Source organism: Paramormyrops kingsleyae, chromosome 23 (genome assembly GCF_048594095.1).
Source record: "Paramormyrops kingsleyae isolate MSU_618 chromosome 23, PKINGS_0.4, whole genome shotgun sequence".
NCBI lineage: Eukaryota > Metazoa > Chordata > Actinopteri > Osteoglossiformes > Mormyridae > Paramormyrops > Paramormyrops kingsleyae.
Window position 1 is genome coordinate 14,168,057 of NC_132819.1, and position 15,796 is coordinate 14,183,852.

Genomic DNA, 15,796 nt, shown 5'->3' on the forward strand with positions numbered 1-15,796 from the left:
TCAGGTCACCCTCATGAAGTCTGTTTCTGATTGTTTGGTTAGAGACATTCATACCAGTGGCCTGCTGGTCATTTTGTAGGGCTCTGGCAGTGCTCATCCTGTTTCTCCTTGCACAAAGGAGCAGATATCAGTCCTGGTGATAGGCTAAGGACCTTCTAGGGCCCTTTCCAGCTCTCAAAGTAACTGCCTGTCTCCTGGAACCTTCTCTGTGACCTTGAGACTGTGCTGGGAGACACAGCAAACCTTCTCCAGGATGGCGCATCAATACATGCCATTGCCCGGAGTTGGACTACCTGTGCAACCTCTGTAGGGTCCAGGTATCACTTCATGCTACCAGTAGTGACACTGACTGTAGCCAAATGCAACATTAGTGAAAAAACTAGAAAAGATGAGGAGGAAAAATGTCAGTGGCCTCCACCTGTTAAACCATTCCTGTTTTGGGGGTCGTCTCATTGTTGCCCCTTTTGTTAATTTCATTAACACCAAAGCAGCTGAAACTGATTAACAGCCCCCTCTGCTACTTAACTGACCAGATCAATATCCCAGAGGTTTAATTGATTTGATGCTATACTCTGATTAAAAAGTGTTCCTTTAATTCTTTTGAGCAGTGTAGTAAAAATGAACCACAAGTGATCTACAACTACAGAAAAGGTCCGTAGCATATTCAAAATAGCATAAATAAATAAATAAATAAAAACAGGAAAATACCTTAAATTGCTTGCTAAAATTCCCTAATCAAAAAAGCCAAATTTGTAAAATGCAAAGCTCCTGTGCTTTTGTCATGTGATAATGCAGGTACCTAAAAAACACATACATTTCCATTATAATATCTACTTTTATGTTTTCCCCTCACTATTTAATTCTTGATAAACCCTCCAGGGTCCACGATGACCATGGATGTCTCTAAATGTCTGAATCTGCTTCCTCAAACCGTTCAGCGCTACAGGTTAGTCAATAGTGGAGCATCTACTTCAAGAGCTTCCAGCCGGGAAGGCATTCACACGCATGAGTGGCCGCGAGCACGACGCGTCAGACAAGGCTATTAAGGGGAAAACCGACATCCTCTGAAGGTGCGCTAAGCCTCCTCAGCTTTCAGCCGGCACTCTTTTTGACTCTATTTCTGGTAATCAACACAGTAAGCAGTCTCACAAGGACTATGACAGATGCTGAAACCTGGTTGACATTAGGATTTATATAGAGTAAACCGCAGTTGTGCACCTGGGAAATTAAATACAGTCAAAGAAGCACATCGATAAGATTAACACTGAAAGAGGCATCCATCATAGGTTCAAGTCTCCAAAGGAACCTCTTTGCGTGAAACCAATTAAACAAGAACAGGTGAGTTTCTGTGTGTGTGTGTGGGAGGGGGGGCATATAGAATAAGTCATGGCATGTAACTACACATCACAGGCCCTGCTGACCCTCTGCTTTGTCCCCATGGCATCCTGAGGTCCACACAGGTCATGCTTGAGAGGCCCAGAGGTCACCGCCTGCATACTAAACACCCTGTTTACTGATGGGAAATAATGATTTCAAGTCTCTATCACACAGGGGAGCCGGGCTTGGAATTTCATTAGTTGTTCACAGTCCAAAGTGAAGCATTTTGTCACAACTGTGGAAGGGGAAAAAATTAACAAAGATAAAAGACTTGGCTTAGCCTTGTAGGATCGCAACGCCCTTTATCCATCTCTAAGGAGCACTTTCAGCCACGCGGCAAATCTGGAGCAAAGCCACAGATCGATGTGTACTTCTCCAAGCTCCGCGGTCTGCTCTGCCTAACTCCACTGTTGGAGCTCGTCAGACCACTCTGCCAAGCAAAAGCCGGGGGGTGGGGGGAAGAAAGGGCATCTGGCCTGGGAAACGTGTCCCACTCACCCCCCGAGTTTAGTCAGGGCTGCAGGGAAGTGACACCATCAGATAAAGAAAGCCCAGACCAGAACCCCTCTGGCCTGTGCTCATCCCCTCCTGACAACGGTTGGCACTGACAGCTAACATGAGCACTGCGTCTCACTGGCCGGGGGCCCGAGGCGCCATGGGGGCGGGGGGGGGGGGGGGTGGAGGGGGGGGCTGCAGCGCTCACCATTTGGCAACACAGCCAAATCCAATGCCTGCCATTTTAAGCTCAAGCTGATATAATTTTCATCGACAAGCACTACAGCCTCGGCTGTAACTTTGATGAACGGAAGCCCAGGTGCACAGATAAAGGGGAATAAACTCCAGGAGACAGCAGCATATTCCGGTTTCCATAAAAGACACAGGAAAGGCTGCAGGTTACACTGGAGGTTTTCCAGAAAGAAGCCCAAAAAAAACCCTTATTTCACTCAGCCTGTTCCTTTACATCACATTTGCCTGTTTGCTGGTCCGGACGAGCGCCAAAGCAGCTCAGCTACTGCTCCAGGTAGAGCAGTCTGGCTTGGCAGCTGTGGGAAGGCACTGGGGGGTTTGGTCTAGGATGCTGGAACAAGTGTGATCATCTGGAAGAGCTCCAGCCACACCTGCTCCACAAAACAGAGCGAGGGAAAGAGGCGCATGTAGAGGCGTGCGGAGGAGCGCTGCAAACCCTGCTGCACTGCACCTGTCAGGAGTCATTAAAAGCTCAGTTATTCTGGGGCGCATCATGACAGGTGGCGCGTTCCATTAGGGGAGACTCACACTTTGTCTCCCCCCACCGTCTCTCTACTGCTCTCTAAGCACAGTCAGCAGTCCCCGTTTCATCTTCCGCACGCAATCCGCTGACTCAGAGGCTTTACTGCACTCCACGCTCATGGAGCCAGACACCTCAACAAGCCGTGATGGATCTAGTCTCCGAGCACAGGTCCAAAGCGGCCTACAGCCTCTGGCGCCGGGGAGCGAGCCTTCCACTGGAAACAGAATCGGCAACATGTTCCCAGCTACACCAAAGCACTCCCAACACACATCAACTAAGCAGAAGATGCACTTCAGTACCAGTAAGAAAACCACGCAAATGTATTCTTCGCACAGTTGCCCACTAATGGAAGTTCTACTTACACAAAAATGTTCTGAGAGCAGAACAAAAAAAGAATGGTTCAGTGAGATAACCAATCAGATTGTAGAGGAGGTAGGACCAAGCAACTAGAGGAGACAGGACCAAGATATTTCATTGGTTGGTCCCACCCCCTCTACTCACTTGGACCCACCTCCTCTACAATCTGATTGGTGAGCTCTCTGAACCATCATTTTTCGTTCTGCCCTCAGAGAACTTTTGTTCTATTTTACTTGTATAAGGAAAACTCACATGAGCATCCCTAAATGATTGTTAGTTGTTATTAGTAAGTGCCCCTCAATAGCGACACCTGATGACTAAATACACAATGTCCCGTCTCCAGTCTGGGTCTTCATGCATGCCTGTTTCAAGATTCAAGATATTTTTTTTTAACTGGTCATTGTCATGTGTAGTAAATGCATATAAAAGTATTTATACATACGGTATGTACACATGTACACACACACAACAATTCTATGTTTGAGTTACAATCTTCCTGCAGCTGTATCAAAGATCAAAACTGACAGCCCCTGAAAGAAGCCAAGCTGAGCAGAATGCAGCAAAAACCATGGAATTATGGGTAACAACAACAACAGAAGTAAAACTGATATAAAAAAAAAAAAAACAAAATTGATAAAAGAAAAACAAAAATGTGCAACCCTTGGAGCGGGCGGCACCAAGAACGGTGGGCTCTGACACCAAGGATAAATCACTTAAAGCAAAGGACTGCTGACAGCAGGAACCTTCGTATGGTCAGCAAACTCAACCAAACAAACAAAAAATAAAATAAAGCATGAAGCTCTGAGTAGGAATTCCAGACATTCAATCAATCAACTAATAAGGAGCATTCCTAGTCAAGGAAGACATGGTAGAGACTGGGGGTGCATATGAAACCATAAACTAGTTCTCACAACAGGTAAAGTCTCAGCCTCATTAGACAGCTAATGAGATGGAAGACAGGTAATACATAATTTGAATCCCTCCAACACATGGCTGACAGCGGAGCCGTTAATTTCACGGCTGCTTCCACACTGAGGAACATGCAGCTCTACTGGCAACAAAACAGGTAATTCTCACATGAAAACGTGTTGTTTCATTTTTGCTTTATGTGCTAACTTACAAGGCTCACACATCTCCAGCCGTCTTGTCTCATGATGAACAGAGACAGGGAGCAATACTGTAGCCACAATGAGGAACAATAGCCAGTTCAAAAGATCTGCAGGAGGCTCCAGTGCCTGCGGAGATTCACCACCACTGCACAGCACTGATTCTGGGTTGATGGATGTCCTCTACCTGACCAGCAAAGCAGATTTCCCACATATGATTTAAATGGACATAATGGCCAGCATATTAAATCCTAGAAAAATCTCTCTCAAGTTATTCAGTGTCCACCACTAAATCCATCTGTCATGGAAAATTACATCTTAAAAATACACTAAGACTCGGACGACAGGTGTTTGATAGTGACAGAACCACAAAACTGGGCACATGTGAACAAAATCCAATGATAGCAGAGTAGATGGTAAGTGCCTGTTTAACGACGTGTGGTTAATGGACAGCTTTGGCTAGCGTGGGGCCACGGACACGTCCAAGTAGAAAAGCCCATAGTACGTTGCCCGAGCCAAAGCACTCCCCTAAAACACGCAGATGGGCCACAAGCCACTTATCTAAACTGCTTTCGAGAAGGCAGTGCATCCTTCTGAGTGCACAACCGCAAGCCATTATGAACGCGGTTATTTTTAGGGTACCGCAGCTTGCCCAAATCGCCTCGGATGAGCGAGGAACATGCGGCGACTGAAAGCTTCCCCTAGTGAAGGACAGCTGGTTCTTCCACCTCCGACAAGGGGGAGAGGGCCGAGGGCCAGCTGTGGCACTTGGGGAAAGGAGGGGGCTTCATTTTGTGCAAAAAAGGCAGCAGAAGTGGAAGGGGGGTGGTTACTGCAGATTTGAGTTCTTGTCCTTTTCCAACACAGGGATTCTTTGTGTAACACAACATTCATTCCATCTCGCCTTTCAGGCAGGCCTGCATTGCCCTATAACCGCATGCCAGGGAGGCGAGCACTGGCCGAGTGGCTGTAACGAGGGCCTGGGGGAGGGTCCCAGCCAGTATGACAGCCGAACATCTGTGATGAGTACCACTCACACCTCTACACTCACACTGCTACTATCAGCCACAATTTCGAACTGAGGCACGAGGAGATACCGGCGGGTTTGGCAAATCTTAAACCAAGTCTCTAAGCAATTACAGAGAAACTCTTAAAATACCCATTTTACAGCTCAGCATCAATCTGCCTCACAGAACAGGACACCTTAAAGGACACTGTAAAATTCTCCAGGCCTGCATTTTTGAGCGACAGAAGAAATCTCTGCCAGCTTATAATGGCGAATCCCATATGAGAAAAAAAATGTAACCATTTAAAAATTTAAATGTAAAAATGCCTGGAAGTCATACTATTCACAGAAAAATAATACTGCAAAGAGATTTCCAGAGGGAAGCTACACCAACCGAGCTCTAGACCATAAACAGCTTCAGTACCCTCATATCATGCTGCGTAGGCTTTAGGGCCAGTATCCTTAAGGCTACCTGCACATACAACTGGGTCCGGCACTTAGTGGAAGCCGTGAGATGGGGGAACGATGGCCACTTCAATCCAACCAATCAGCCATGTTCATCATGCTACCCTTCCACAACTGAAAATATTTTCCTCCAGGAAACATAAAAAAAAAAAAAATGTAAAATCAGGGAAAGCTGGGAAACGATTCAGGGCTGCCAGGAAAGGCAATCAGGCATGGACCAGGATTACTGGGAAACATGGGAACTGCTGCATGTCAGCCAGTTAGCTGGCAGCTTAGCACGTGCTCATGAGCAGCCCATTTCCCCAACATGTGGGGAAAAGAAAACTGGAAGCTAGAGAGGGACACTGCAGCTCACGCGAGACCGTCTTGGAGACATTGCACCTTCTTTTAGGGAAGCGGCGGGTTGCCAGTAAAAACAGACGCCTTAATACTTTCAGGGGTAATCGGAAATCTGCTGTATACTAGTGCTGTTTCAGACGCAGCCCCAGAGCAGGCCGCTGTGTGTAGCTAGGCGATGAGGCATGTGACGGGTTGCCCGCACTGAGCTGGCCAGCCCCACACAAAGCTGTGATTCGCTGGGCACCCCGCAGCCCAAGGCCTCTCACCCCATTAAAGGTCTCTCAAAGCAACCTACACAAGCCAAGCATAGCAGACACTGCTGCTGAGCATGGGAGGCCTGCATCCTTAGCTTACCACAAGCGCCGGCTATACAGGATGACTTTTTCATTAACGAAAAGCATGCCAGGCTGCATGACTCGCTTCCCCAAACCCTTGGCTCAATGCCTGCCTGCATCCCGCATGGCAACCCCCATGGCCAGAGCATCCTGGGAAATCACGAGCAGAACACATTGGTCCGGAAGGGAGGGGAGCAACAACGTGCCTTCTTAATTAAGGTGTCCCTCCGTGGGGGCCTCTGCCAAACAAACAGCCTCAGATTAACATATAATGACTTCAGAAGGTTCCACCCTCCTCCCCTTGCCGTCCGATTTCCTGCTGCTTTCCTGCCCTTCTCATTTCCAGCAGAAAATAAGCTACAGATGCATCGGGTGAAGGTGACAGGTTAGCAAGATCCCGATGGAGGTCCATATAAGAATTTGGTAAACAAGTTGGGGGGAAATACACACACACACACACACACACACACACACACATTCTAATAACTGATGCAAATTATTTACCTCAGCTATAAAAATGCATGACGAATCAAATTACTTGCTGGTTGCAGAATGAGTGAATTTTCCTTCTGTGCTCTCATATCTATTTACCCTGCCTGAGTCGATCAGAAAAAATACTTTTATCACATCTTAAGTGGCACTGAACATGCGCCGGCGCTGTTCAGAATAAGTGTGTTGCCCCCCCTCGCCCCCCCCCAAAAAAAAATTTAAATATCAAATGGAAGAATTTCACCAATGCCAAGCTTCATACATGCAGGTGTTGAACGCTATACTCCACTTCTAAAGACAGTTAGCACGTTTCACATTTTGTTGTATTCATATGATGGAATCTTCAGCTAATTAAAAATTGTATGCAAACATGGCTCAAATTAGTGAATAACCTCACCCCCGCCTCACCCCAGACTTTCACTCTCCAGGTCAAAAACACCCCTAGATGTTGAAATTCTATATAATACTGATTCTCTAAAACATCAATCATTTATGAGTTACTTATAAAGCATTAACCCTGCCTTATTTTAGGAATAAGAAATTATGTAGTTATTTTTACTGTACTTTCAGCATTGCCCAAGAATGAGCAGCATCTTAACATTTATTGTACATATTATTCAAAATACTCAGAGGCAACCACCACTTTCTGAAGTGTAGTAAATGAGGATTCAATATGCTAAAGTTATTTAGCAAGTCAGCAAACAGAAGTTTCCAGAAAGTATGGTGTCCCTTGATGCCCAAACTTCAAGGAGATACCCAAGGGGTCGGTGCTCACCTATCTTTTTGCAGCGCTCCTCTCCACGGTTGTGTATGATGATCGGGGAGTAAATAAAGGGGCTTTTGGTGGCCATGTTCTGTCCCAGGAGGCCCTTCAGTTTGCGGGGGCGCAGGCTGACTGGCAGGTTCAGGAGCTTCACCGACCTGGATGGGGAGATGAAGAGAACACCTTGAATTAAGCCCGCCCATCTCAGTGCACACGGGGTCGGCCATGAGGGACACCCCGGCCGGCCTCCCATCCGTCAAATTTCAGGCCTCCTGTCCATGACAGAGGACAGGTTACGGAGAGGAGGGACGCTGATGACATGAATTCCATGGGGAGCAGAGTAATGCCTGCAAGCTGATTTTGGTGTGGGGGGGCTTACATTCTCCCTGAGCACAAATACACACGCTTTGGCTACGCGCTTTCATGCCTCAAGGGAACAGTTCATGGACACACAGCCGACACAGAGTGAGCAGGAGAAAGTTCCAGCTTGGACCTTTTCCTCATGACAAATCATACATTCATAGTCCAGCCTGAAGAGCGAGCAAAATCCAACTGGAGTGACTGACAGAACAATTTCAAATCAACACAGACCAAAATCGAGCCATTCAAATATAAAATATCTTATGATAATTTAATATTTCAAAAGCATTTGATTAATTTCCTCATCCAGAGTGCTTTAATGTCATATCCATAATAAATTAGAGCCTTGCAGGTTCATGAGGAAAAACTCTAATTACTAAACGAACTTATGATAAATTAAAGAATGTAGCTGAACATATATTTGAGAAAATAAAAAAACAAGAGAGATCAACCAATAAAATACAAGATTTTCCTGAATAATTGAGGAAAACATCACTGAGTAAATGCAGTCAGACAGTGAGAGACTGTGCTTCTGAAAAGGTGTTTATCGACTGGCTGCCTCTCTCCGGCAGTATCTTTAGATTAAACTTCGGTGTTTGTGTTAAATTAATTTTATCTGGCAGTAAAAAACACAGCTGGAAGCGCCGCCTCACCGAAACGAAAGCCGAGATCACAGAATGCAGCATTTATTTAACCTAAAAGCAGCCACGCTGCAGCTCTAAATCCGAGCAGAGCAGACGGTAAACAGAAATGAAAAAGCATCATTTCTCTAGGGAAACAGGCTTAAAACAAAAGGCGGGAGAGCGACGCACCCACGTTCACACACGCAGCTGGGACAGGAACGCTGCATTCCGGTGTAAATAAAGCTACCACAGCACAATTTAAATTGCAAAAAACTTATGAGAGAGAGCCATCTGCAAAATTTGGAGAAGCAGCAAGTGGGACTATTTGGGAATGAACCTTGTGCAGTACAACGTCCAGGTGGAGAAAACATGATTTAGTGACAGTTTATCACACTCAGCTGTTAAATAATGAACTATATAGATAAAGGGGGTGGGGGGGGGGGGGGGGGGCGAAGGCAAGGCAGGGACGGGCCCCCAAACTCACTTGACGATGGGCAGCTTGGTGAATGGCACAGGTGGCAGCTTTAGCCCGTCAGGCAGGGCGATGACCTCCATTCCCCCGGGGCACTTGGAGGTGTAGTTCTCCAGGCTCTGGGTGACCTCTTTTTTCTCTGGGAGGGAACAAAAATGGGAAATCATCAAAAAGAGCCCTTCTGCTGTGGTGGGGAGGGGCTTAAGCAAGAGTGTCCCTGGGCAGTTCGTGGCCACCAGGACACGCTGTCGTTCTCACTGATCAAACCAGGCCATTTTACTGGCGCTCATGTCCCTTCGTGCTGCTTAAGTGGCACTTGCGCTCAGGAAGGTTAATCTATAGTGTGTAATACAAATTTAACGAGGCAAATTACCCCGCGCTTGTAGATCATTGGGCATGCCTTTCTACTGCGGCATGGCCTTCGGGACTGCCGACGAGATTTTAACAGTTTACCAATAAAACCTTTACGACAGCCCTGTGTCATCACGCTGGTCCCGCCTGATGCCTCGCATAACAAATACATCAAGTTTCTCTGAGATCCACCGTGTGCCGGGGGTACGTCACACCCCATTCTCACCGGTTACTGCGTTTCCGTGGGCGTGGCTCTGGCCACTTCAGAACAGCAAAGCCGAGCTGGAGAGATGACTAAAACGCAGACACTGGTCTGTTCATGATATAATGAACAAACAAAATCCCCAAACTCCACTGAAATGCCATAAAACATCAATAATATTCCGACACCTTCCCTACACAATTAAAAAAGCAAGCATTCTCTAGCGTACACTGGTTAAGGGTGGCCATCTGCTGATTTTTTAATTTTTAATTCCATGCCATGCAAAAGTTGGGAGAAAACCTAGAATAATGTTTATAATAACAATGCATTGTTTGCCATTTGAACAAGCACATGTACATAGAAAAGGGGGCAAAGCCGGGGGCCGGAGTACAGGGTCAGTCATTTTTCAGGTGCCCTGGAGCGGTTTGTAGGGGTGAGGATCTTGCTCAAGGGCCTAACAGCCATAAAATTACTCTGCCGGCCACAGAACGAGCCAATGACCTTCAGGACACACACACACAAACACACACACACCAAATCAACACAACCACACCCTGGTTAGCTGACAGACACACAATTATTCAAATCTACAAAAGCTGGCTGCCTAGACAGAAACACTCACGGTTGCTATAGAAACAGGTAACTCCCATTCTCTCATTTGCAGCCATGGTTAGGAAGATAAACTATAATGCATCCACTCCACAAGCGGATACGAAGTTGGAAGACGAATGGGGGGATGAATACAGTCAGATCATTGGTGAGGCACAGGGTCGCACTCATACAGAATATCACATGCTATTTACAGATTTAAATCACATGCTTTGGGGCTGCAGCAAGAAACTGGAGTAATTGGAGGAATCCCATGTGAGCTCACAGGAATCAGTGTCCATTTACTGCAGGACAGACTACAGATAAAACAGTGTGTTAATACCTGCCAGGACTATCAGCAGGAATATCTGGAGTACACCCAGTCAGTGTGTTTTATTTCATATAGATATTGCAACAGACAGAGCAATAAAATAAACCGAACCTTGAAAGAAGAGTCAGCCATGGAACAACAGTAACTGCAGACACTAAATCTGATCCAGACACATTTTCCATTCTTTCTTCAGCTCACCGGCTACCTCCATGATCTTCCAGGAAATCCTCTTCTTCATACTCACCTGCTGTCAGCCAGTTGAGACCCATCATACTCTTGTGTGAGAGCTCTGACTCTACGATCCCTTTTAAAGTTATTCCCCTTTCACACGATAAATCGGATTCTATTCTGATTGGATATCATTTGAATTCACATTGAGATTTGTAGTAGAAAACCATAAATCTGTACAAAAACAAACAGACTTATTGGTGTTGCTTCTCAACCACACCCTTCAAAGGCTGAGCAATTTAATGCTTATTGGATCTTAGGAGTGACCATGGTGCAGTGTAACCATAGAGTGGTGTGGACAAGCTCACTAACATACCCCGTTGAAAATCACATTATATTTCAGAAATGCGGTATCAGCTAGAGACAATCTATAACAAATATAGCAAATGCTTGGAAGTACCTCAAAGTCACCCAGACAACATGCTGGAGTGAAACACACCACTGCAGTGAAAATCCTGACGGGTAGCAGCCAGAGAAGATGTAAAAGATTGCTGGGGGTTCTAACAGCCGTTTCCATTGGTTGCAAATTGTGGATCCTCCAGTAAAGTCACAGCTTTACATTACACTGATAGCAGATTGTTCCATCAGGTTCTATGTGCAGAGGGACGGCATCATTGGTAATCACACAAGCCCAGTCGTACCATGGAAGGCATGTCGATATCTACCCCTAATTACCGGTCAGGCCACAGGGCATGAATACTCCACAAACCGCTTCAGGAAAGGCAGATTCCTGTTAATATATATAGAGAGTAATATAATATTAATATAATAGTTAATGTAATATTGAGCGCCGTTGGTGTGTTAAAGCTGCACATAGATGTTACAGCACCTCCAGGTGAGAGCATGCTGCACAACTGAGCATAAAGCCATCCAAGGAGCTTGTCAGCCCAACAGTCAAATTTATATCCTATTATGTCAGTGTTTCTGAGGTCCTGAGCCCTTTCACGTACCTCCTGCCCTGCCTTCCAGCTGATCCCCAAAAGGAGCCCTTTCATTTCCACTCCTGAAAGAGGGACATCTACTGGATAGCATTAGCATCGTAGCCACAAAAATAGAAGTGAGGAAAAGAAAGGTATAGACCTGCTAAGTAACCTACCAAAATGATGAGAACGACTGACAAGACATAGCATATATGCACGATATCCCACTTAAAGCACCTTCATGCTTAGGAGTGGCTCACACTTACTCACATTTGAAGACTGACAGTTGTGAAGGAATGATCCTGACTGTATTAAAGCATTTAATGTTTCTGCATACAACCCACTCGTGCCATTCTGCAGTCTGTTCAACCAGAGAACTGAACAGTTTGTTACTGGGTCAAAAATACGATACTTGGGGAATTAGCACAAGGATTATCTGAAATCTGCCAGTAGGTGGTTGTCAGGGGTGGAGTGGTGGCTCTGAGGCTAGGGATCTTTGGCAGCAATCAGAAGGTTGCTGGTTTGAATCCTGTGAATGCCTGGAGTGATTCTTCTCTGTTGGGCCCTTGAGCAAGACCCGTAACCTGCAATTGCTTTGTTCTGGGTATGATGTTAACCTTCATCCAGCCCTGCAAGCAGGTCCTCCAAATTACAGGGAAAATTTGGGGGTTGGTGGCAGGATTGGCTCTCCATTCGGACTAGTGTGGTGCTGAGGTATCGCCCGCCACACGGCTGCACTCAGGCTATCATCCCAGAGGTGGTTTGTCATGTAGTGGGTGCAGCAACGTGCTGTCATCAGCGCATGCTCCTTACTCCTCTGTAGTAGTACAAAGTCATTCTCATTGTTTTTTTGTTTTTTTTTTGATGGGGGAAAAAAATGCAGCTTCAATATTCAGAAAGTCTTGCTGTAAACCAAGCGACTCAAACTCTGCTTATTTAATTAACCCCAAGGTGGGGAGAATAAACCAGAACGGAAAGGGGCCAGGATGTGAGCACGGTCTGACAGCACAGCAGCTGCCATGGAAGCCAGGCCTAACACCTGTCAGGGAAGATACACTGTCTGCTGCCACCTGATGTACACTGCTGACGGGACACAAACCGTAATAAGCAATAAATGATGAATGGAAAGTTCCTCGTTTAAGAAATTTGGAGTCGAGCAGAAAACAACAAGCATACGAGCAGAACAAGAACCTGGAGTGATGGCAAAGGAGCACGGGTCAGGTATGAATAAGTCTACGAGACACAAACAGGAAGGGAATGGATCGCTGTCATCTGGTGACAGGCGAGTGACACATCTCAAATACCCGCTAGCAAAGCTGTCAGGGCTCGAGGCTAAACGCTGCACTGCGCTACAGCCTCACAGACAGTGGCGCATAAACCTGGGAGCCGACCCATGGACCTGTCAGGCAGGCTGAGCACCCCCCCCCCACCCCCGCCCAGCTCCCACCGTTACCCAGGAGACGCCACACAGACGTCAGCAGGAAAGGTGCCGTCAACCACGGCCTTCTGACCCTCTCAGATGCGCTATCCGCCAGCTGCTTGATGTACCTGCGTTGGCCACCGTACGGTTTCTGCCGATACCAATGGCTGCGCTTCGCAGAAACAGCTAAACAGCACAAGGTCACTATTAATATCAATACCAATCACATAACACGGATCGAGCGACGCGTATTTGCCCAAACTGGCCAGCTGCAGCAGGATGCTGCAAACGTTCCCATGAATGCCAGGGATACAGACATGCTGCGACGCCCTTTCAGACAGGCAGACATCCCACCACGCATCTAAAAAACACAGCAGCTGGCGATGACCTAGCAGGGACTGCAATGTAGAGGTTAACGTGAGAGGACGTGCTGATGAAAGCCCCAAGAGGGACTACAAGGTTACTCAAATTATCCAGCCATGTAAATTGCACAAAGCATATGTTCCTTTGAATAAGTGTAATTCTTCCAGAGGCTCTGCACCTGCTTTTATCAGCTGTGTCTGAGGACTGTTCTAAAAGAGAAGTTCCATGGAAACACCAATCTGATCTTTCCCACCCTCTCCCTTTGTACTATGATCAACCGCCTCTCACAATTACTTACGGCAGCCGTATTCAATGGGCCGTGTGGAAGAGAGCAGTCGGGACTACAAAGGAAGGAGACATCCTTCTGAGCACAATTTACCTTCACCCTCAAGAAGTTCGAGCATTGTTTGGTGCAAAAGGGAATGTTGAAAGCGGGAAGGACAAAGTTCTAGCAAATAGCTTGTTTAAAGGTCCATCCATGTAGTATTATCTGAGCACAAGATGGGGGGGGGGGATCACAAGCCATGCCGTGTAGGGCTCTTCTGTTCAAAACATATCACATTTTTGTGTGTCTTTGCTTTCATTGAAGTAGGAGCTGCATGACTTACTTTATTTTTTGCATATACGTAAGTTACTTGCAGCTCTGAGTACTCTGAGTTAACGCCAAGCCACTCGACATATCAATGAGTGTGTTTTGCCATTAGTCACTGCTCCCATCTGACATTTCCATCATCGTTAAACTTGCAAAAAATCAATTTTAAAATGCTTATTTATTTATCACAGTCAATTGAGGCTAACTGGTAAAAGGGTGATCTTGAGAAGTTTAAGACCACCTCAGGGGATGCACAAGGAGAATGCTAAAGAAACCAACTACACTAACCAATATCACAATGGGAAACAATGGCAAGCTCTGCAGAACTGCTTGCTGTCAATCTAGCATTTGTTTTGTAGGCTGTATGGTGAGAACATCGATGGTGTCCTTACAGCATCACTAACTAAATGAAATTCTGCCTGGACTTATTATTCCCCAGAACACAGTTGGTAGTCTGCCAGATAATGTCAAATAAGCCTTGGAATACAAAAAACATCAAAATATTCCTCAACAAGAAAAGCACTTTCCTGACTGGGGAGAGGAAGGAGGTCAGGTTCGTATAAGAGAACTGGAAGAGGAAGATCATGAAGGAGTAGAGGGAATACAAAGGGAGGATTGAGTACAGACTGAAGAATAGCAGCATGAAGGAAGAGAGGAAGGGATGAAAAAGATAACTGGCAAGGTGGTCGGCCCTGGTGAGGTCAAGAAGCAAAAGAGGGCTGAGGAGTTATCAAATGTGACATAGGCGTCCTCAGGCCAGCAGGGGGGCCTCATAAAATCACACCTGTCTCAGTCAACCCTCCACTGCAGAGTCCACCATCCAAGGAGAAATGGAAATGGAACAGTGCTGTATGAACCTTAAAGCCTACATCAATGACAGGCTGAATGGTACCAAAACATTGGGAGTATATCAGAGTTGTCTACACTGTTCGTTTGAGACAAAGCTCTCTCAGTGTGTGCAGAAAAATTCTACGCATCTTTCCAGTCCATCATAGCCAGTGCCATGTTCTTCACTGCTAGGGTGGTAATATAAAGGCAAAGGAGATGAAAAGGCTAGTTCTGAAACAAGACTGAGTCTGGACTCCATGGATGGTAAGATGTGCTCTGGTGTTCAAGCTGCCATTCATTTGCTCAATGCTTCCAGTCTTCACATTAACCTGACTTTCTTTGACTCATCACAGGAATGTTCCACCAGAATGGAATCATGCACTTTCAATGTTTATAAATCACATTTTTACTTCACTTCTACCTCCCGCACTGCATAATTTGTTATTCTTTCTTTCTCTCTATCTGGGGGAGACTATTCTGTAATAAAAGGTGCCGATTCAACTGTTATCCGTTACGTCAGAATCGGTTATAATAGATTTCTGGGTCGACAGCGCTTACGCTTACATGCTACGGGTAGACACACTAAGCAGCAATGCCGGCATGCAAATTTCCAAAATGCAGAATAGCAGGAAAAGGCTCATTAACGTTCACAAAGGTCTGATCTTTGTGCTATGACACTTTTGGGAAACACCCCTCTATTGTAGCATTAAAAAAGTCATTCTTTTGCTAGATATGGTAGAAATAATCAAGACTTCAGGGATAGCTCACTACCTTGTCAAGCAAAAAGAAATGTTACCCCATACCACCAACATGCCAGGCTTCTTCCCAATCTGGAACTGGTTCCGGGCATTTCCACCACAAAAAACTGGCCCTGGGCCAGAAAAAAGGAATGACTGCAGCACAGCACCACAGAAAAGTTAGTCTCCGAGTTGGGAACTGTAAAGTCAGCAAAAGTGGTACAGGCCATCGCATCCAAATTTTCTGTATAGCAAGAAAATTTGATTGATAACT

General features: G+C 45.9%; 1 protein-coding gene across 4 annotated transcripts in view; it reads right to left on the bottom strand.

The window, feature by feature from the left end:
• trappc9 (trafficking protein particle complex subunit 9) overlaps positions 1 to 15,796 on the bottom strand; it is a 194,831-nt gene that overhangs the window by 152,261 nt on the left and 26,774 nt on the right. For all 4 annotated transcript variants that reach the window (XM_023811873.2, XM_023811874.2, XM_023811871.2 and 1 more), the window contains 2 exons: positions 8,975 to 9,101; positions 7,520 to 7,665 (listed from right to left, as the gene is read on the bottom strand). In XM_023811873.2, the coding sequence (XP_023667641.2) occupies positions 7,520 to 7,665; positions 8,975 to 9,101 (273 nt within the window). The remainder of the gene's footprint in view (positions 1 to 7,519; positions 7,666 to 8,974; positions 9,102 to 15,796) is intronic.